At 37.5% G+C, this 24,308-nt stretch overlaps 1 protein-coding gene across 1 annotated transcript in view; it reads right to left on the bottom strand.

The window, feature by feature from the left end:
• LOC125237173 overlaps window positions 1-24,308 on the bottom strand; it is a 49,096-nt gene that overhangs the window by 340 nt on the left and 24,448 nt on the right. The window contains exons 5-10 of the mRNA XM_048144158.1: window positions 7,242-7,568; window positions 6,356-6,373; window positions 5,656-5,762; window positions 4,130-4,219; window positions 2,781-3,012; window positions 1,014-1,319 (exon numbers count right to left, since the gene is read on the bottom strand). Of these exons, the coding sequence (XP_048000115.1) occupies window positions 1,014-1,319; window positions 2,781-3,012; window positions 4,130-4,219; window positions 5,656-5,762; window positions 6,356-6,373; window positions 7,242-7,568 (1,080 nt within the window). The remainder of the gene's footprint in view (window positions 1-1,013; window positions 1,320-2,780; window positions 3,013-4,129; window positions 4,220-5,655; window positions 5,763-6,355; window positions 6,374-7,241; window positions 7,569-24,308) is intronic.

The raw sequence follows: 24,308 nt of genomic DNA, 5'->3' as shown, positions 1-24,308 counted from the left end.
ATAATAGTTATTTGTTATACAAGGGGGCAAAGTTGTATTTTAACGCCGAGTGTGGAATTGAAAAACGAGCAAGTGAAAGGATTCTATAGTTGAACCACGAGCGAAGCTAGTGGTTCGAGAATAGAATCCTGAACTTGCCAGTTTTTTAACACACGAGAAGAAAAATACATTTGCACCCGAGTGTAACACAAAACTTTTTCCCTCACTATAGCGAGGTAACTAAAACGAAAAAAATGCGCTTATTACTGCATCCAGTAGTTCCACAGGTGGTAAATCATCTTAATTACTAGATTCACCTACTTTTATCAATTTCAAAGCAGTTAATTTTATTTAGACGAGGCATGAAAATGCTTCAAAACAAAAGGGCCACGGGCATTTTTGTATGGAGTCTGAACAATATTAAATGGTCCAAGAACAAACAGCCAAAATATCGCCCCCCTAATTAGGAGGTAATAGTCTAAGTGAAATATAGTAAAAACCACGTGTGGTGACGGGTTTAGAATTTCATCACCCCCTTTCCTCCCGTGTGTGTCGTAGAAGTCGACTGTGGGATATAGGTTTTATTGTGGTGTGAGTGGACTGGCAACCTGTCACTGTATAACAATTTTTGTTTTCTTTTAACCCCTTAATGTGTCAAGAATGGCACTGAAACTTACAGGTTTGGGTTGCCGACGACTCAAAGGACATTAGACGGAACAAATTAGTTCCGTAGGTCCTTCCTTCACCAACACGCCGCACCCTCGTTGAGCGTTTTCATCTTTGACGACCGGTCTGGCTCAGTCGGTAGTGACCCTGCCTGCTAAGCCGCGGTCCTGGGTTCGAATCCCGGGAAGGGCACATATTTGTGTGATGTGCACAGATATTTGTTCCTGAGTCATGGATGTTTTCTATGTACATAAGTATGTATATCGTCGCTTAGCACCCATAAGTACAAGCTTTGCTTAGTTTGGGGCTAAGTTAATCTGTGTAAGTTGTAAAAAAAAAAAAACCACACAATTGCAAATCAATCTAACCTGTGTCCATATTCCCTGACGTATCTCCTCCGTCGCCATCTGCGTTCCCTGCTTCCCATTGGTCCCCTCCGCCATTCTCCCATTGGTCCTCTGCGCCTTCCCATTTATCCCCTGCACCTTCCAATTTGTCCCCTGCGCCATCCCCTCTGTCCCCAGTTCCAAAGTCCACATCTTCCAGTTCATTCATGTCTAACCCATCGATCTGATTCGCGATCATCTTCTGCCGCATGGATTTGATCTGGTTCTTGGTTACTTTGGCCGGGGGGCCGGCGAGATGCATTGCTTTGAAGCTTATTGGGACGCCGTCTGTAACGAAAATTAAGAGTTGGAAAAATAAAAGTATGGCAAAAAATTCAGATAGCTGAGGTAGCTGAAACAGCCGCCAAGCTTAATCCATCGTATGATTTTGCACGGATCCGTGCGTAAAATTAGGTCATCTTGTTGCATTTTTTTTGCTCTAAGGTACAGCGAGGCAAATCTCGACGGGGGGGCAATTGTAACTAATCCATTTTTTTCCATTATTACACTATGCTGTTGAGTTCTACATGTATCCACTGAACACGCCTACCATATTATAACCGGTGGACACTCTATTTAATAATGCAAACATTGTTAAACATGGAAAAAATGGACCAGTTACATTTGACCCCCAGTCGAGTTTTACCCTGCTGTACCTTACATGGCGTAGATAATCGAGGTTGGGATCCACGATTTTTTGACGCATCCGCATCCGCACACGAGGCGTTAAGTTAAGGCACTGGTAAGGCAAGAAAAGAGAGAGAAAGAGCGATTTAATATCGTCGTCTCTTGTTTATTTTACACGGGAGCGACTATTTTTTGTTCTCTTTCATCGCCGATAGCTCATTACTTATCGCTTTTGGTGTTTGGTGGGACCCAACTGGGACTGGCCGAGACGTTTGTCAAACCTCAAATCCTAGATGGCGTTATTGTTACTACTGAAATAAATGCTTATAGTAATAACAGTAGTTCAGAACGAATCATGAGTCTCAATGAGCATTAAAATATTGCTGAAATTGCCCATCATTTCTCTGTATGAAATCCTCAAATGCAGGATGTCTATAAGATTTAGTTATTTCGCATTTATCAAACATCGCTGGTGCAAAAATTTCACACATGCTAAGCTGGCGTTTTTATTTTGATTTTACATTACCACCGCACGGAGATTTTTTAAGTTAAACGATTTTATTTAAACCCAAAAGTGAACTATAAACTAGAAAATAATATGACTGGATGACTTGTGAGCTAAAACGACAACCAACTGGGTCCCACAAAATCGAATCCGGTGTCGCGGAAAACCTAGACGGCGTTAGCGAGATGATCTTGCCTTTGATAGATAAGGACTAGTAGGAAACTGCTCAAGACCGGGATACGTGGAAAGGGACTCCCAGGGAGACCTTTGCCACAGTATAATAAAGAGTACTATCGTACAGTATGGCCACTCCCGCTCCCCGCTGAAAGTGCCGCCCACCCCATCTCGGTTACCTCACAGTTACCGCCTGTCAAAAACGCGAACGGTCGACCTGTCATATTTCACTCATACGACTATAGTACGCGCCTACACGAGCTTAGACTGTGTGCTACTGCTAGGAACGCGCCTCTTTCATATATTTGATCGCCATTGTCCGAGATGTGCTTTAAGGTAAAGGCTGCTTGGATCTTCAGCTTCTTGAGGTACTACCACTTAGGAGGCATTTTGAGCTTCTACAGTCAATCTAGTCGGCTAATATAAAAAAAATAAAAACTCACCAATAACGTCTTTCTCCAAATTACATAACTTGTCAAAGTCCTGAAACCGGGTCAGGTTGACCATAAACATGCCTCCTTTGACACTCTTCTTGACGGCAGCGGCTTGGATCTTATTTTTCTTGAGGTATTGCAACACTGCCTCCTTTTTAGGAGGTTTTCCGGTCGCGAACATGCGGACGGCGAGGCCTGTTTGGATGTTGAGTATGCGTTTGGTTATGTAGAGGCGGATTGTCTGAAAAATATGAACTGTTAGGCTAAGATTACACTAAAAATGTGGTATTACGCCGTGGCTTGCGTGGGCGACGGTCGCGCGACGGCGATGCGACGCATACGAAGTCAAACCTTATCGATATGGAAGCAGACGATGCGATGAGACGCGACGGCGACGGTCGCGCGACCGTCGCCTACGCAAGACACGGCGTTAAAGTCTATTGTGAAAAAACAAAAACGATTTTGGTTTTATTGGATTAGATATTTAATTTTAAAACCGGTCCGGCGCTCTGACCATTGAATATGAAAATAGTTCCGCGAATTCGCACGAAGCGCTTTGCTTCTTCTTTTCTTATGCGCGCTGCCAATGAGTGGAATAGGCTAGTTTCCTACTAGTCAAATCAGCTTCCTTTTAAGAACTGTCAAAACGATTTGCTAATATGGAATTACTATGAAATATTGAGGAGTGACGTCACGGTTAATTCGTTTACTTAAATCTTTCTCTCTTACTTATTAAATAGAAATTATGTTTGAACATAACTACTGTCCATATTTTTCTTCTAATTATGTGGTGCTTTATTTAGTGTACTGCATTAAATATTTTAGTTTAAGCAAAGACCTATATAACTTCGTATAGACAGATAAAGTCTAAGAAAAAAACGTACCCCAAAACCATACAGAAAAAGGTACGGTGAGCTAGATGGCGATACACCTTTGGGGTACGCTCGGCTAGATGGCGCTAATATTAATATTTGTCATTTAAAACATATCAACTAATCTCCATACATATCAAGCTAAGAATATGGGCCAAATTGTCAAAACTGACGTTCAAAAGTTTTAAGCCTGTGTCGAGAGATGGCAGTCTATGCACTGCGATTACACATTTTACTTTGACAGTAACTCTCTTTAATACTCTATCCTCTTTGGTTTAAGTATAAGAAACTAGCCTATTCCTTGCCGGAGGATATATTTCCGAGCTCATATAACCCGGCTACCTCCAAATCAAAGGCGAACAGGCATCTTCTGGGCGAGGTCACTCCATCGTAGGCCACGTCCTTTGGCTAGTCTGGCCAAGAGTACCTAAGCTCATTTATAATTTAAAACAAGTTATTAGAGGTTGAACACGAGAATGTACCTACCTTGTGAAAGTCGTTGAGACAGTCGCTGGTGAGGAGTTTGCAGATCACGGATTCGTGCTGATCGGCGGGGTTTAAGCATTCGTCGGTAAACTGAAACACGGAAAACAAAAAACATCTGATGATACCTAATTAATATACTTTACTTAATTATATGCTGAAAACTGTCCATCTAGATGGAGCGCTCTTAAGCATACTTGCATAAATATGTGGTCAGTTATATTCTAACCCCCTTATTCATAAACGTACTCTAAAGTTATAAAGCCGATAAAGTGCGTTTGTCCTTTTCTATCACACCTATACGTCGGAAAAGGACAAACGAACTTTATCGGCTTGATAACTTTAGAGTACGTTTATGAATAAGGGGCAAAGACATTTATGTAACTCCGTATAGACAGATAAAGTCTAAGAAAAAAACTTACCTCAGTACCCTACAGAAAAAGGTACGGTGAGCTAGATGGCGATACACCTTTGGGGTACGCTCGGCTAGATGGCGATGGCGCTAATATTAATATTTGACATTTTAACACATATCAAGGTAAGAATATGGGCCAAATTGTCAAACCTGAGATTCAAAAGTTCTAAGCTTGTGTCGAGAGATGGCAGTCTATGTACTGTGATTACACATTTTACTTTGACAGTAACTCTCTATAATACTCGATCCTCTTTGATAAGGGGTAAATATTCATATTCTAATCTAAGTTGGATTATACGGTATAAATCGGTGTACACTGGCCATAGCATTGGATTGGGGGTATTCTTAGGAATCATAATAATCACCTGCTCAAATTAGCCCTGGGGCCCATTTCTCAAAACTGAAACTTACAAGCGGAAGTCTCTTTCCAACTTGTCATATTAGACATTGACAACCACTTGTAAATTTTAACTTGCAGCTTCGAGAAATGGGCCCCTGACTTGAAAGATACCCAAAAATAGTGCCGGCTTAAATTTCATGGCGTCTTTCAGTGGAGCAAAAACTAAAGGTATTCCGGAAGTCAATGGAGGGCTAGGATTCGAAAGATGAAGAAGACTCTGGTCAGTGTTAATGTAAGGCGTAAAATACACACGGGCGGTGAGGGGCGTGGAGCGGACGCGCGTCACTTGAGTATAATTTAAAAAAAAACGTCTCCTCAGTACAATTAGTATAGGAAGGACGTAAGACGCACCACCTATAGAGGCGCGGTGGCGGCGGCATGGCGCCGCGTCGCTTGAGGCACGTCTTAGGAACTATCCACACACCTCAAGCCTCAAGGGACGCGCCCCAAGCGACGCGGCGCATCTTACGTCCTTCCTATACAAAATGTACTGAGGTGACGTTTTTAAGTTACACCCGGGCGGCACGGCGCTGCCGTCCGTTCCGCGTCTTAAGACAAGCGTCGCCTGTGGGTTGCTGCTTACGTCCTTCCTATACAGAATGTACTGAGGAGACGTTTTTTAAATTACACCCGGGCGGCGCGGCACTGGCGTCCGTTCCGCGTCTTACGACGTGCGTCGCCTGTGTGTAGATATTCTCTAAGAGCAATACTAACCAACTTGTCCAGTTGTGCCATCTCATCGTCCAGAGCCTTGGTGCTGTCCGCGTCCATACTGTAGATGTCGTCTTGGTCGTACTCCCATTTGCGAAGCAGCTTCATCTCTGCACACACATTATGTAAGGTTTAAACACCCTGTCTTATTGACATCGTGCTTTATTTGCTATAGAAATCACATTGGCATTTACTGTGAAAAGGTTGTCTGAACTAATACGGGCCATTTTTTTCAAAGTTGTCCACCCCACTTTTTTTTTGGATTAGGAAATTTTTAGGTATATGTTTTCCACTCAGAATCGCGAGCTCTTTCAATCGTAATAGGAGAAAAAAAGTGTTCCAAGGTTTTTTCCTCTTCCGTTACCATTTTTTCATACATTTTGTATGGCGGTGTAACGGAATGGAAGGTTTGAACAATGTATGGAAATCTTGGGACGTTTTTTTTCTCCTATCAAGATCGAAAGACTTCTCAATTCTGTGTATGAATCGCGTAAAAAATACCCATGTTACAAAAAAGTGGGGTGGACAACTTTGAAAGAAATGGCCCAGAAATCATATTGACGTTTATTGTGAAAAGGTTCTACAGTGGCCTATGATTTCAATCGGTTGTCAGAACTACAGTACCTATAAGGTACTATAATGTCATGATCATTGAGAAAACAAGGAAGATGAGACAAGATTTTGGGTAAAGAAATATACTCACGTTGGATGACTTGTTTATCTGTAAAAGGAAAAAAAAAACATTAATAATTTGGCACATACTTTTTTAATATTTATATGGTCGATAGACGTAAGGAGCGACAGAGATAGATATAACGAGCGTTTCGTTTCGTGAGCGTTTGTGCCATTCGGCTACGTACTCAAGGTCTGGTGAAATTCGCGAAAAAAAAAGGGTCGCCATCGCCAACTCGCCAGTCAGGGCAATTACAACTATGGGCAAAGGCAAATCAACTCCTCTAAAAACACCTACAAGAAATAAGCCTAACTAAAGCCACTTTAAATGAGTTATTTCAATTAATTTAACTTCAGGCCACTAATACCCCAAAAATATCTTAATACTAAAATACATTACGCATTGAATTATGGTTTATTAATTTTATTATATTATGGATGATTTCGCGCATAAAATGCACCTATGTGTATCTTATTTTTTACTAGATTAGATTATCGTTGGCTCTACCCTAGGCTTGTGTAGTACATGTACTAATAGTACAAAAGACACAACCGAACTACTCCCAAATTATTCTGCTCTCTAGTACATTTAGTACACTCACACACGCGCAACAGAATGGGAGCGAAAGGAGCGAAGAGCCGAGGAGTGACAATGACAGCAAAGCGATCCGTGTGACTCGACCGCAACCGAACTAGAACCGACTGACTCGGACCGAGAGCGCGCGAAAACGGCCGGTCAGCTCTCGGCTACGCCATACCAACAATTAGTCTCTCGCTCTCTCGGTGTACTACACTAAATGTCCTAAAAGAACAAACTAGTACACTTCGGAGATCGTACTAGTTGGGAGTGATCTTTTCAGTGAAGGAGCATTCACAACTCTACCTCTAAAATGTTCATTAATAACAAACGGACATACCCGTGAGAGGCGCCCCCGGTTTCTTCTTATTCATCTTAGCTATGCTCGGGTGCACAGGTGGCGCTATCTTCGCAGCCGCCGGCGCCACTATTATATTCTGCGTCCCATTCTTCGCATTTGCCGTCCCTTGCTTGTTCTGCGGCACTTTTGCTTTTGCTACTCCCTGGTTATTCTGCGCCACTTTTGCGGCTCCCTGGTTACTCTGCGCCACTTTTGCTTTTGTGACTCCCTGGTTGCTTTGCTCCACTTTTGGGCTCGCTGTTGTGTTATTTTCTCTTTTTTGTTTTTCGGCTTCGTCTTGTTCTGCCTTCGCTTGGTGTTTATACGCTGGAAAACAATAGAAATGCAAGATTAATATAAGGGTAACACATTAGGTGATACGGGTTTCATATATGGTCACATTTTGTAACCATCTTGTGGGACGTAATAAGAAAGACAATTTGCATTCTTGTTATTTCTATATAGTTAATAGGTACTATAGTCACCGGCATAAATAAGTGATGATTTCTGTACCTTGTCGCTTTTAATCGTTTGACAATTTCGTATGACATTTCAAACAAGACATTCATGTGACAAGGTATAGAAATCATCACATATTTATGCCGGTGACTGTACATTAGGTACGTACTACGTACTTTCAGCGTCAAGCGCCCATTTCTAGTAGAAAATTGAGACAGAGTAAGATATTATAACGCGCGCAAGATATCTTTACTTTTCCTATTTATAATACCGGGCCTAATATTGTATTAAAAAAAAATGAGCTATACAATCCTATAATTTTTATTTTATTAATACTATATTTTTTCTACTTGTCGACTGTAATATGTCAATTAGGACACCACAGACTAAACTATAAGTGCTAACTTTTCAGTGTTGGATACTCTATTGCAGTTCCGACTCAATTATAAAAAGCTCATTATACTTGACTTTAGTTAACTGTAATAATTTCAAAAATAGAACTTCATACAATTTCTATACTAATTTGCGATACCTGGCAAATTTTCCTGCATATGAAACACATTTTTTTTTATCTGTCGCGTTATCGGCCAATCAGAGACGGTTATTACAAACAATTGGTTGCTAGGTAATTCGATGTTGATACAACGGTGAACGACTTTTATCAACATTCATTTTAACTTGCATGAATGATATTTCCGTCCATTGATGATGAAGATGATGACTCGTAGAAAAAGTATTGTATACAATAGTGATATAATTAAGCTTTTCACTCTCGTACCGTACTATTAGGCCACTCAGCAAGCTTCGTGGCCTAAACATGGTACTCGACTGAAACTTTGTATTATATCACGATTGTATAAAATACTATTATACAATCGTGATATACTACAAAGCTTTTCAGTAAGTGACAAGTTGGAAAGAGACTTCCACTTGTTACTTTCAGTTTTGAGAAATGGGCCCCTGATGGCCGAAATACCCTGAGAGTTGGATAGAAGTTGTAAACAATGTAGCAATTCCCACCGGTACTTCGTGAAAACGAAGTAGAATGTGCTAATGCCATCTGTGAGAATATTGTGGTAATACAATGAAGCCAAACATACATAGACCTACGCCAGCAATTCCTATATGACCAGGCGACATTTTGGCTGCTAAGTACCTTTTTGTCTCACCGGCCTGCGAATAATGTACCTTACTGTCAGATAGTGCTATTTTTACGCACTAGCAGGGGCGGCTCACTCCGCGATTGTATCGCCGCGCTACAAGTACATGCTGGCGGCCGCGAGTTCGCGGCCTAATCAGGGGTGGCGCGCGTTCTCACGGAACGCACGTTTCTATTGTTACTTTACGTCGCGAGTTTTTTTAAGGTTCATATGCGATGTCCACTTGTGAAATGGCTAATAATGCATAGTTAAATAGACATCATGAATAAAATAGAATAATCTTACACAGATCTTATTGATTAAGGGCTGGTTTTTCAATCGCCAGATAAATAATATCTGTCAGATAAATGTTAGCTGTCATTGTCATTTACACGTGTGATGAAAAGGATAGTGATAACTTTATCTGGTAGATATATTTATCTGGCGACTGAAAACCGGCCCTAAGTCCCACGGAAAAGTTCAATAATGCTTGTGACGCTGAAGGCTTAAACAAAAATATATAGATACTGTATATATACCTAGAAAGTACCCAAAACTTGAATGTATAGTATAACATTTTATCTGAGAATTAATTCGTTTTAATCCATAGGCAACCCTATCCTCCGACGCTGCGCACGTGCGGCTCGTTTCTTTGTTAGAATTTTGTAGGCATTTAAAAAGGCGGCATTTCGTGATCATCAAAGCAGTGGGCCTTCTGTACTTGTACTATTATATATTCTGTGGTTTAATGAACGTCCCCTTTAAAAATATTCGTATTCGGCAAAGTCCATATTCGGCCCATCTCTACATTTATTAACTTAGCAAGTATTTTGCTAAGTAAGCTAGGTAGATACTTATTATTCTCGATATACACATAGAATTTAGCTATAATTTTGACTCTTCATACCTATATCATAGTAAATAAAATATTATTTAAATGTAAGAGACAAGACCGTCAGTTGTGCATGTAGGTAAATTGAAATAAGTAGATTTGTATTAGATACTTTATTTTGTATTAAAAATAGGTACAAACTCACTCAACATCATACATAATAAGCTAGATCTTTATTTGAATACTAATGTAATGTTACAACATGGACCCTGGAACGGTGTAGTAAAACACTGTTGAATCTTATTTAGATTATTAATACTTACATACACTTTTTTTTTATTAACATAACATTATATATTTATTAATTACATAAACATTAAACACTAAATATAATATTACAATTTATAAACTTCTCGTGTCTATTTAAAACACGTCCGAATGGAGTGTTTTAATTTAAACCCTCGTTTCAGATTCCCAGTTTTTCGCACTTGTAGCAAAATCACTAAATATTACTTCTGGCTGTCAATGGCCGATTCCACCTTTAACACGTCCATTTGACATTCCGTATCTTCCGCTTTATATGTTTTCAAAGCATCGTCAATCACACTATCCACCAATACAGGATCTTTAAGATTCCAACCATACATCTCACCATATTTATTAATCATCTTATGAGCGGACCCCCAGCTACTGAATATACGAGTAATACCCGGATATAAAGTGTACAAACGACCTTGCACACGTTCTTTAATTCTTTCAAAAACGTACGTGTCAAAACCAGGTTTAGGCCAGCCTTTGTCTAGATTTAAATCCAGCATGTTTCTGGTAAATCGCAGTGCCATAACTTCGCGTAAATCCATATTTACATACGGGGTGAACAGGTCCGAGTCAGCCAACCCTATACGACCGATCCATCCTTTCTCTGTATGATACATCCCCAAACTTGCCATTGCATCTCTTTCCTGTACGGACCTGGGTCTTCCATATCTACGTTCTGATTTCCTCCTATTAGATTTTAGAGGTATAGCTTTGTCTCTACTCACCCATCTGTAAGAGAGAGTGACAGGTTTACTATCCGTACTATCGATGTTTGGCTCTGTTTTGGGTGATGAGGGGGTTATAGGGATATAATCATCAGTCGGGCCCATCTTTCGTCTTTGCGATCCAAGGCAATCCCATGATTGTGATCCAGAAAGCCCAGAACTTTGAGGATAGATCGAGTCAGTCACATTTTTGTGTAAATCTTTTGTGTTTACGACTGAATTAATGTCATTTTCTTTCGTTACGGATTCGTTCGTATTCGGTTCTGTACTTGAATTTGGTTCGATTTTTATTCTAACATTTGCAAAATCAGTATTGGACTTGTTTAACGCAGTATCTGGATGTTCATTTTTTATCAAACATGGTACGAAGTTACTTACTGCAATGCTTTCGTTAGTGTTAGCCTCTTCATTGTCTGTACTTGTGGGTTCGGTTTTTACTGTAACGTTTGTTATAGAAGTGTTGGAGTTTCCGTCTTTGATTGTTCCAACTTCATTTAACGTTGTTGCGCCTGTTACGTTGTCATTATTGCCGCTGCTCTGTTCCGGAATTGCCACCTTCTGTGGACAAAGTTGTAACTTATATTTCAAGAACAATTTATTCAATGAACTTCAGTACGAATGCTATTTACGGTACATTTTTAAGGTCCTGTTTATGTTGTCAAATTATTTAAGTTCCTCTTCAATGCAGGTGTGTTTTTTCAGAAGAATCTTGGTTTATGCCTATTTATTTATGTTCAAACTGGCGTAAACTTTTTTCTCATTATAGTATGATGCACATAATATACAAAGATGTTGAAGCTGCTTCGTGAATATGGTTGGTACGTTGATAACTTGATAGGTACTTGTAACTTTAAACTTCGCTGGCCTTAAATCGTATTTTTCTACTCGTCGACTGTAATCTGTCAATTAGGACACCACAGACTAAACTAAGTGCTAACTTTTCAGTGTTGCTCTATGGCAGTTCCGACTCAATTAATAATTTCAAAAATAGAACTTCATACAATTTCTATAATAATTTGCGATACCTTGCAAATTTTTCTGCATCTGAAACACATTTTTTTTTATCTGTCGCGTTATCGGCCAATCAGAGACGGTTATTACAAACAATTGGTTGCTAGGTAATTCGATGTTGATACAACGGTGAACGACGCTATTAACATTAATTTTAACTTGCATGAATGATGATATTTCCGTCCATTGATGATGAAGATGATGACTCGTAGAAAAAGTATTGTATACAATAGTGATATAATTAAGCTTTTCACTCTCGTACCGTACTATTAGGCCACTCAACAAGCTTCGTGGCCTAAACATGGTACTCGACTGAAAAGCTTTGTATTATATCACGATTGTATAAAATACTAGTGTGGTAGGTCATTACTTTATAGGCAAAATTCAATGTGTTAGTCTTTAGTCGGTAGGAGCTATAATCCAAGTAACCAGCGTAAGAGATACTAACTAATATAAAAGTTTTCCGAAACCAAACATACATATAAGGGCGTCCCACGGCTATGCCACATTGAGGGTAAGTGCCTTATTTTATTTTTAAAACTTAGTAAAACTGCATTTCAATATGTTTGTTAAAGTTATTAGTTACCTACAAGTCCTAAAACTACACGTCAATAATTTGACATTGTTTAGATATTTTTAAGACATTTACTGTAACACTGAATGTTATAGCTAATTCAAAGAAAGAAAACCCTAATTATAAAATAAAACGAATATTTTTTTAAATAGTATTACTATTACAAAATTGCGCACAATGTATAAAATGGATTCCTTAATATAATACCTACATATAATAATCAGAATCACTTAATACCATTACTTCTAGATTAATTTAATAATTAAAAAAAACTTGACATATTAATAACACAAAAAAAATCTTCTTTTATATAAAAGGGCTAATCAGCTAAATCTGCTAAGGAAAACATTGGCTAATGTACTGACTATTGACTACTGACACTGACAAGTCAATGCTCATTTTGATTGGACAATGGTTTAGTTAAAAAGTCAATTTTATCCACAATTAAAATATCTTACAACTTAATGAATTTAATTAATAATACAATCAACTTAAACTACAAGCTTAACATATGTATTATCAAATACATATTGTAACTCCGTATAGACGGATAAAGTCTAAGAAAAAAACGTACCTCAAAGCCTTAGAGAATAAGGTACGGTGGCTTAGATAGCGTTACACCTTTGGGGAATGCTCTACTAGATGGCGCTAATATTAATTTTTGACATTTTAACACATATCACGCTAACAATATGGGCCAAATTGTCAAAACTGAGGTTCAAAAGTTTTAAGGTTGTGTCGAGAGATGGCAGTATATGCACTGTGATTACACATTTTACTTTGACAGTAACTCTCTATAATACTCGATCCTCTTTGGTATTACAAATCACAATTCTTCAGTGAGAGAGTTGTTTACCAGGTCAGGTCACTCCTGTTTTGGCTGTGATTTTATTTTGTTTATAATATTGCTTACTAAATATTGAAGTTCCAATTTTGGTGCCATTATCATCATTGGGAGCGAAAGGGGTGTATATCTTGGTGCTTTAGGAAGTAGGGGTGGGATGGGTACCCTTGGCGCATAAGTACGCGGACGCGGCGGCGCTGGTGGCTTGTACTCCACCATACTTTTCTCCAGCATCTGATTATACAAAAAAGGATCAGGAATACCGAACGTCCTGGTATATTGCTGAACAATAAAGCGAAAGTCCTTAAAGCAAAGATCACTGTTACCAAAAATACTCCATATACGCTCTCGGACAGCTGCAATGATTTGTTTTAAAATGTAATTTTCACGTCCGTGACCACTACATTTGAGTCGATGTTTATGCTTTTCACAAAGCCCATATAAATTGGGTCCCATAATCTTCCTTGCGATAATTGACGCCGCTTGTTTCCGGACTTGGTTGTTTGCTTCTGTTAAATGGGTTTCTTTGGGGTTGGCAGTGTTGGCTTCTTGTTTTTCTTCTTTGAACGGAACGTCGTCTTTTTTAGAATTCAACTTTTTCATTTTTTTAGCCTTCCTTCTTCTTTCCTTCTTTGACATTTTAGGATTAACGTGTTCATCAGATATAGTAACAGACATGGCGTCATCTGGAGCTTCCACTTTTATGAAATTTGGTTTCACATCATTGCAATCAGTTATACCTTCATTGGTGTTGTCTACAGAGACTTCTGTCAGTGGTTCAGTTTTTATACTCTCAATCGGTAAAGTACCAGGTTCCACTTTGCATTTTACAAATTTTTGAAGTGAATCTTCAGTTTCTGTGGAGTTATTGCTGCTGTTTTTCTCCGACTTTACCACCGTCTGTGGACAAAATTGATGAAAAATGGCGTCAATATATGCGAGTCTCATAATTCTAGGACTATGGCTAAAATTGTTATGCTATATCTTGTTATCTACAGTTTCTTTTCTTCGATGTGCTTTCATTTTGTAGATAATCTGCGTCCCAATTATTCAAGCATTTAAAACATTTTCCATATTTCACTCTTCAAGCCTCGTCGAAAGAAAATAAGCGACAACCCGATTAATGTTTTTAATCACGCTTATGCATGTTGCATGTAGGACCATATCGCAGATTTGCCTGCAATATTGCCGGTATGGGCCTTGGTGCCTGAACAAGCTTTTAAATATTATAGACAATGGGGTGTTAGACAGAATGTTCAAATACATTCTGTAGCACAGGGTTTCTTAGCTCAGGACACAGGGTCGTCTGTAATGATTAATTTATATAATAAACTTATTTCATTTCATTTTCAGTTTTCACATTCACATAATACAATACATCACTACGGCAGGGAATTTCCTGTTTTAACGTAATAGGGAGGAAAGAAGGAGCGCTGTATGCGTTTATATTTGCGCCACTTTGGATTAAATCAGTGGTGTTACACAGTGGAATATCTATTTTTAAAGTTATCTCTCAACGTATTGTAAAAACTTTTGGTGAGAGGATTTTAGCAATAATTAACTTCGGTCCCCCAAAGGTAAAGAGCTAGAGTCAAACCAAGCTGGTTTGAAAACGATTTAAATAACACTGATTGCTCGAGGGTTATTTTAAACTGCTAGCAGACGTTTACTGAACACGTGCAGAGTCTGATCTGTTCCATGATAATCATTTTCAAATTAGCTTGGCTTTTAATTCTGCGTGTTTTTAATAGTTACGTTTTGTTTCATATTAAATTTATATCATTTTTACTTATTGTAGACATCATTTAGGTAAGTGTTGTGTTTGTAATAAAACGATCTGTGATATTATTTTAATATGTTTTGTACTTTATTTTTATATAAAAAATAGATGAGGATCACAGAGTCGCATCGATAGGTATAGGGTACACTAAACATGGCTGCTAATTAACTAAATCATAATCATCATCGATAAACAAACAATAGGTAAGTATATTTAAAATTGTTACCTATCAAAATGTCTCAAGTAACGACTTTCTTATTTTTTTATTCTGCAGGCTGATACAGAATCTCAAATTCCACCTTGGCTACCATTTCCCTAAATAGTCTTTCGGCCTTTCTTTTCTGCCTTCTTTTTCCATTTTTACTTGGTTTTTTTCGTTTTGGTATTTTTTTAGGCTGGTTTTTAAGCTTAGCTCGATCGTCGAGCCACTTAACAGACTTATTAAGTATATGAATATACAAGGAGTTATTTTCGAAACCAAACCTCTCTTCGTACAGCTCATAAAAATAACTAGAGTCAGTTATCGTTTTCCAATAGTCCCCACATACTTTTCTTAGTCGTGCAAGCACGCGTCGAAGAAGCACTGCATTTATTCGTTTGTTTAGAGCGAGCTCGGGGACACCAATTTGATCTTGAGCTATTTGCATGATTTGTTCAGCAATTCCTTTTGCAGCAGAACGACGAGCTTTTCTGCATGTCTTCGAAGCTTTCTTGGGGTTGGTGATGAAAATAGGAATCTCATGTAACATGTCCTTGAAATCATCTTGTTTATAGTTACTTAAATCTTCTTTTTTGATGATAAATTTGTTGAAGTGGTTTATGTCATTGACATCAAACGGTTCATTATTGATGGGCTCTTGTTTCGGTATTTTACGTTGATTATCTTCTTTAAAGTCAGAAGGCAATTGCGATTGAGGTATAGTTTCATATTCATCTGGAGTCTCTATTTTTATGTTTGGTTTGATATGATTAGTTTGCCCACAAACTTCAGATACTTCGGATTTTACCTTCACATGTGCTGTTGGTATTCTAGTTGTTCCAAAGATGTCATTATTTTCTATATTATCTGATCTTTCGAACGTTTCTGTACCAGGCTCTGGTTTTATTCTAACAAGTGTCGGGATCGGGGATCTCTTCGGTTCCACAATGTATCCGGTTGCTAGTGTTTGTTTGCTCCAGTTATCGTTGTTTCTCTCCAACTTTACCACCGTCTGTGGACAAAATTGACAAGAAATGGCGTCAATATATGGTGCTTTACAAACATAGCACATTCGCATTCTGCGAAGGTTGAAAGTTAAAAATGTTGAAATATGGAGATTATCAGAGCAATTAGATTGAGATTGATGTATATTATGGTGGGCATTCCAATTTTCTTCCAGTTTTTTTAAAGGAGTATGCGTAAGTATTATTAACATGTATAATTCACAAAAAATACATCCTACGAGTGTTGTAAATCGTGCACTAATGTGAACTTATTTGTAAAGATAGGTAAGAACAGCTGTGTAATATTTTGTAACAAACACTTTAAATTTTCGTTTTCTTTCGATTCACCTTTCATTCTAATCTAACTCTAAGCAATTTCAGTCTGCCGGCTGAGAGAGTATTTCAGATTTCACCCTGGCTACCATTTTCTGAAATCGTCTTTCACGTTTTGCCTGAATTTTTGCCTTAGTTTGTTTGCTTAGTTTCGGTTGTGACACTTCGTCTGACTTCGCATTTGCTATCTTATTCTGATAATTCTGAAATTGTATTTCAGAATACTTCGGTTTTTTTGGCAAAGCATGTTTGCTGAGGCGCTTAACGCACTTTTTACGTAAATTAATATACAGGACGTTATCTTCCAAACCAAACCATTCTACATATCGCTGATAAATATAACCAGAGTCTGTTGTCGTTTCCAAATCTTCTCCTAATAAACCCTCAAATCGCGAATACAAACGTGGAATAAGCATGTTACGGAGCCGTCTTTCCATAGCTAGTGTAGTGGGACCGTAATCCGGTTTGAAGTGTTCTCGACCTATTTCTATAATCTGTTCGGCAATACTATTCCCAGCAGCGCGACGAGCTTTTATGATTGCCTTGGAACGTGCTTTATTCTGAGGATCAGTAACATGATCATGTATTTCGGGAAACATTTCCTGATCATCTTCTTCAATGAATTTACTTAAATCTTCCTTTTTGATTGAAATATTCTTGAAGTATTTTATGTCTTTGACATCGGTTACTTCTTCATGTTCGTATATTCTTGGTATTTTAGATTGATTATCTTCTTTCAAAGAGTCAGAATGCAACCGTGAGTAAGGATTAGTGTAATCATCGGTTGGCTCTCTTTTTAGGTTTTGCTTGATATCAGAAATTTGCTTACAAGGTTCTATTTTTACCCTCCCATGTGATTGTGCTTCACTTGTACCGGAGATATAAACATCATTTTTATTATTGCACCTTTCAGAGCATTGCGTACCAAGCACTGGTTTTATTTTAACGGATGTTGCAGATCTGTATGGTTTATTCGTGTTTCTGTTTGTTTGTTTGCTCCAGTGATCGTGGTTTCTCTCCAACTTTACCACCGTCTGTGGACAAAATTGACAAGAATAACGTCAATATGGCATTTTCAAAAACGCGCATTCTGCAAATATTGAGTAATATTGATGTAGGCCAGTCATGGATGTTTTCTTATACTTATTTTATCATACATCGTTTCTCTCCTCTTCTCTTTCAAGTTCTATGTTCTATCTCTTCTTCGAGAACAGTCCTACTTCGAAAACATCTCAAATATCATATAGATAATGCGTGTCCTATAGGTATATAACCATTGATGTATATCTGTAAGCTCATTCATTGTCATTTTTTGAAAATGGCAATAAGAAACGGTTTTTCCAAAAGCGAGTAAACGATGAGCTATTGGCGATTGAAACGAACAGAACAGTCGCTCCCGTGCAACTAAAAGAGAGAGCGAGCGATTTACAATTCTGAACTATAAATTATCGTGTCTCTTTTTCGTGGGACCAGTGCCTAAGGTTTTTTATACAAGGCTCGTTGTTCAGAGTATTCGCAAATTGTTAATAATATGCGGATAAAGAAAACGAGTTTTATTTCATATTTTATGTATTTATTTTTAGACTTTCAAGGAATGTGTGACGATCAGTCATGATAAATAATCAATTAATCACAATAAATTAATTATTTATTGCTACCAGAACACAAACTCAAACTTTCATCTTCGATAAACAATGAAAAATAACAATAAACTTAAAAATAACAGAAACAATTTTACAGTTACGATAAAAATATTCCAGCGTGAATTAACATAGGGCAGGACAGCACTAGGGTAATTAATCTGTTTACCCGATCCGTTAATTTAATACGGACACTTATTATTTATTAATCTCCTGTTAATCAGTGTCTGGTGTTATAGAACCCAAACGTTGATATTTCTAAAGTTTGGAAGAATATGTAAAGCTGAGTTTAGACGTGCAAGTTATTGCTGCAAGTTTTGAGATGCGACTATAGGTAAGAGTGAGTGGCAAATATCTGCATCTCTTTCTTGCATATATGTTTCAAAACTTGCTGCAATACTGTACTTACTCGTAGAATATTTTATACCATGCACGAAATAGAGCATCAGTTAAGTATAAGAAAAACATGGATAGAAGTTATTTTTAAATCCAATTTCTATATTTAATAAGTAGAAAATATCTGGGCAACCGAGCTTCGCTCGGTTCTGTTTCGTATCCTTGACATGTGTCGCCATCTAGTTCAAAAATGAATAGTACCTACATCGAGCGAAAGAATTTTCAGCCTTAACAACACAACTACTCCACACGAGATGGCGCGCATTTCGCCACAAAAACTCAAATAGTGTATTTTCTATTCGTTTTAGCCTTGACCTGTGTCGCCATCTAGTGTTTGCAATAAATAGTACTTACATCGACCGAAAGAATTCTGTCTTAACAGTACAACTACTGCACACGAGATGGCGCGCGAAGAAAAACGCATGAAAACTCGAAAATTCGCGTTTTCCGGGACCTAAGGATAAGTTAGACCGATTTTTCACCCCCAAAAACCCCCACATAACAAATTTCTGCGAAATCGTTAGAGCGGTTTCCGAGATCGTCAGTGTAAATAAATAAATATATAAATAAATAAATAAATAAATAAATAAATATACAAGAATTGCTCGTTTAAAAGTATAAGATATATAAAGTAACCGAGTTGACCGTGACGTCACTCAATTCGATTTCATAGTTATTAATTCCATATTTCTTGCTTGCTTGCTATTCTTGCTAAAACGTTGAAATTCGTTTTGACAGTTCTTAAAAAGAAGCTGGATTGACTAGGAGGCAAGTAGCCTATTCTCACTTATTATTTAAGAGGTTTTTATCTAAGGCACATTTTCAGAAACTACTTTGTTCCTAATCTTATGCAAATCCTACTTCAGACTACCGGCTAAGACAGTATCTCAGATTTCACTTTGGCTACCATATTCTTAAACTGATTTTTTGACGTTTTCCTCTTTTTTTGCTTCGGTTTTACATCCGGTTGCGACAGAATCTCTGACTTCACCTTAGCTACCATATTTTGAAAACTTCTTTCGCGCTTTTTCGGCTTAGTTTGTTTGATGATCGACTTAAGAGACTTTTTACGTGCATCAATATACAATGCGTTGTCTTCAAAACCAAACATTTGTCCGTAATGCTGATAAATATAACCTGAGTCTGTTAACGTTTTCCAATCATCCCCAAATACAACTCTGAGTCGTGAGTGAATGCGGGGAAGAAGCATAGTATACATTTGTTTTTCCAGAGCAAATCTGGGGACACCGTATATCGATTTGAAGTGTTCTCGCCCTATTTCCATGATCGTTTTGGCTATCATTTTCGCCGCAGAACGGCGAGCTTTTGATTCCGCCTTCAAGGCCTTTTTGCTCCTGGGTTCAGAAACGGAAACAAGTATTTCGGGTATCATTCCTCCAAAATTTTCCGCTTTAAATTCAGGTAAATCTTCTTTTTTAATAATACATTTGTTGACGTTTTTAATATCGATCTGCTCTTCATTATTTGGTTCTTTTTTTGTTATTTTTACTTTATCATTGTTTTTATTTTTTAAATTGCTACCATGTGATTGCGAGTGAGGCATAGTTTCGCACTCATCCGGAGGCTCTATTTTTATAAAGTTTGGCTTGATATCAGAGGTTTGCGTCCAAGATTCGCATTTAACCCCCACATTTGTGTTCAATCTTCCGGCTATTTGCACACCGGGCTCTGGTTTTATTTGAACAAAACTTGGAGTGATATCAGGTTCTACTTTAAACATTGCAGGGATGTAGATATTATGCGTGTTTGTGATTGTGTGTTTACTCCGGTTATCATGGTTGCTCTCCGATTTGACCACCGTCTGTGGACAAAGTGGATAACAACAGATGTTAAGAGGGGGTCGTACGAAATCCTCGAAAAGTGCATTCGGCGTTTAACAAATGCTGCTCACATTTCTAAATTAAATGAAATAAAATAAATGGAGTTATTATCTTAAAGAGTGTGTCTACAACTTTTGACTATTCAGAATCTCTAATTATTAAAGGTATAATAAATAAACCCACGCAAAGTTGACCTAAAATGAGAAAAACGTATGTCGCCGTTTAGTAAACTTTGTTAAAAAAATTCAATACTTTAGTTATAACATTAAGTGATTCTAAAAGCCAGATAAATGGACTAGAAGTTTTGAGGTTTTTTATATTTTTCCTCTCAAAGGCAACAAAGAAATTTTACCTTAAATTTAAACTATCGTAAAATTTCCATACATTCGCCATTGCTGTCAGAATTCTCCTTTCGATTAGATGCCGTGAGCGGCTCATCGGAGGCAGACGTGTCGCCGGTCGCTCCGCGTTGACAATTAAATTTGACAAATATTTTGACAGAAAATGGTGTACGTACACGAAAAACCATACCAGTGTAAAACTGTGCTCAAAATAAATAGGGTAAATCAAATATGTCAGGTGGAGATCCAATCTCATTTAAAATTTAAAGGTGCATGGCTTGTGCATAAAAAATAAATAAAAATATATCACATTATTAAAGAAAATAACGAACACAACCGAATGAGTATAAATGATTTCATTCTAGTTCGGTTAAATTGAAAAAAGTTTCATGTTTTGTTTTACTCATTGGAATACATTTTCATTACGCTGGTATTAACAGTACGTCATTTTAAAAATATATATGACAGTACCTACGTCAAATTTTGTCAACCAAACTTCACAGGTTGTATGTAAACAATTACAATTTAATTTATTCATACATATTCAGATACGTATTAATCGATTCTTACTTAGAATAGAAAAAAGGGGAATGCGAGCGGGTATAGGTATAGTGCTTCTGATTCAAATTTAATTGTGTATATAAAAAAATTACTCAATTTCATTAAAGATTTACTTTGTGCATACCGCAAACACGTAACCGTAAGTTGAAAACAATAATAATTATAAATCACCTAAATACATCGTTGTTTACAAAGCGCTTGTTTTGAATGGCAATTCTCCACTCAACTAGACCAAATATTCATGGAACACCAGCTGGTGACCAGCATAAATGACTATGAATAGCCGTGCAAAAATATCTGATTTTCTATAGGGGGCCATAAGTATTTGACGACATGTTCCCGGCAAAAATTTGTGATGCTCCGTGACCGGCAAAAACATCGTCTCTCTTTCTAGCGTCTCGCGAGCGTATAGCGTCGGGCCAACTGTATGGAAAAAGACGCCGCGTCAGCGCGGCTTAGCCATACAGTTGGCCCGACGCTACGATCGCAAGACGGTAGATGTGGGAACTCCTTATCCGCATACATATCTGATCGGGTCGCTTAAAAATATTTGATTCTTTATAAAAACCGAAATTACACTCTCACCCGCATAAATATCTATCCATTGTTAAAGCAAATATATATCTTACGGGCTAGAAATCATTAATATGTAATTAAAGTGCAATAATAAACCCTACCTGGTTGCCTTACAGCCGTAAATTGTACGAGGTGATTTGACAGTTCACGAAATCGGTATAGACTTGTGTCATTGGATATGTCTGTCTCATCTGTTCTTAAATTATGACAAGTAAACTTATTGCAAATCTAGTATCAGAAGCCTTTATAGGTACAAGCTTTTATTCAACTTGCCTTGTTAGTAGGTATGTTAGTTTGAGTCAAAACGTAGAAGCTAAATTTGACCCACTTTCCGGTTTCCAATTGAGCTGAAGTTTTGCACACATATGTAAATCAAGTGACAATGCAATATTATGGTATCATGGAGCTAATCTGATGATGGAGCAGAAAGGTGATCATAGGAACTCTGTTATGAAACGTCGTATCCCCATTGAGTCAGGGGTTTTTAGAAATGTCTCGGAGCAATAAATATTTTTTTTTGCAAAAAAAAACTTATTATAAATTGGGAGGTGTAATTTTTTATTATCTCTTACATAGCATTAAGAAGAAAAATCGACTAAGAGCGCGTCAGTGTAGGGTTCCGTAGTTTCCGACATTTTACATAATGACAATTTAATAAATACCGTAATTTGGGGTGAAAAGGGTTCCGGGGGTATATAATGTTATTATATTTCTTGACATATTCCTTCTCTTTTCCGCAATCAAAGTAGGAAAATAATATATTATGTTTTTTTATTATTATTATTATTGGTATTTAGGACAACAGCCGTAAATATTCAACTTACATAGGTATTTTTACATAGTCTTAGGCCAATAACAGTTATCTGTTGAGTGAAAAGTATTATACACTATATGTTACTGAAAAAAATGTGTTACATATTTAAAATTACAGTGAAAATGTGCAAGCCACACATTTTTATTTACAGTTTCATGTCTGTCAAAGTTGACGTTCAAATTTATTGGATTTTTACTCATTTTAACATTTTAACCGTTCATTATCCTTTTGAATGTGTATACACTTCTAAAGTTTATGTATAACAGAAAATCATAAGACATATTTTCATTTTTATAATGGTTTTCATGAAGAAAGCGATGCAACTGTGTTGGGGAATTTTTACGGGATGAATAAATATCCGCGGCCTGAGGGGTGAATGGGATCAGGAATGGGGGAATCGGGTCGCCAAAGGGGGTGAATAGGTTTACAAAGGGGCTGATTAGGGTCGGAAGAGGGGTGAATTGGGATGTGTGGTCAATGCTTGTCACATTGTATAAAATATATATAACTTACCTAAAGTGGTATTTTTATGAATGACCTCTCTGTATATGGACGCAATTTATACGTCAATGTATTGCTTCGTAGTTAGACCAGGGGCGGCTCACTCCGCGATTCTATCGCCACGCTACAAGTACATGCTGGCGGCCGCGAGTTCGCGGCCTAATCAGGGGTGGCGCGCGTTCTCACGGAACGCACGTTTGCACTTTCTATTGTTACATTACGTCGCGAATTTTTTTTAGGGTTCATTATGCGATGTCCACGTGTGGAATGGCTAATAATGCTTAGTTAAATAAACATCATGAATAAAATTGGACAATCTAACACAGATCTTATTGATTCCACGGAAGAGTGGACTCTTTCCCTTCCTTTCGTGGAGCCTTATTGGAATAAGGCTTGTGATGCTGAAGGCTTAAACAAAATATGTATATATACTTAGAAAGTACTCAAGACTTGAATATATAGTATAACATTTTATCTGAGAATTAATTCGTTTTAATCCATTGTAGGCAACCCTATCGCCCGACGCTGCGCACGTGCGGCTCGTTTCTTTGTTAGAATTTAGTAGGCATTTAAAAGGCGGCATTTCGTGAACATCAAAGCAGTGGGCCTTCTGTACTTGTACTATTATATATTCTGTGGTTAGACTAGATACAAGAAATTAACACTTAGAAATGTTAATCACACTTCTGTCTACCTCCACGTTTCTACTTAAGTCCGCAAAAATCACCCATGGTTGCTATAATATAGACGGATTACTTTAAAATAAAAATCATAAGTATGAAACTATACAACTAGAGAAGAAATAAAATTATTTTATTGAATCATTTTTGATTTGTTCTTTTTCAAGTTTATATAAATAATAAATTTTCAATTCGCTCAAAGGTTGGAAGAGATCCCTTATAGGGATAAGTTCGCCTTTGTACATCATAACTATACTGTATTTTTAACCGACTTCAAAAAAGGAGGAGGTTCTCAATTCGACTGAATGTTTTTTTTTTTTTGTATGTATGTTATTCGATATCTCCGAGAATCATAGACCGATTTTCAAAATTTTTTTTTCATTCGATCAGGTATAACCCCGAGATGGTCCCATTGGCACCAAGTCGGGGTCTGATGATGGGATCTTGGAGAAATCGAGGGAACTCTTCAAATGTTATAGGCACATGTAATGTTTTTAGT

Source organism: Leguminivora glycinivorella, chromosome 20 (genome assembly GCF_023078275.1).
Source record: "Leguminivora glycinivorella isolate SPB_JAAS2020 chromosome 20, LegGlyc_1.1, whole genome shotgun sequence".
Lineage (NCBI taxonomy): Eukaryota > Metazoa > Arthropoda > Insecta > Lepidoptera > Tortricidae > Leguminivora > Leguminivora glycinivorella.
This window is presented reverse-complemented; position numbering and strand designations above follow the sequence as displayed.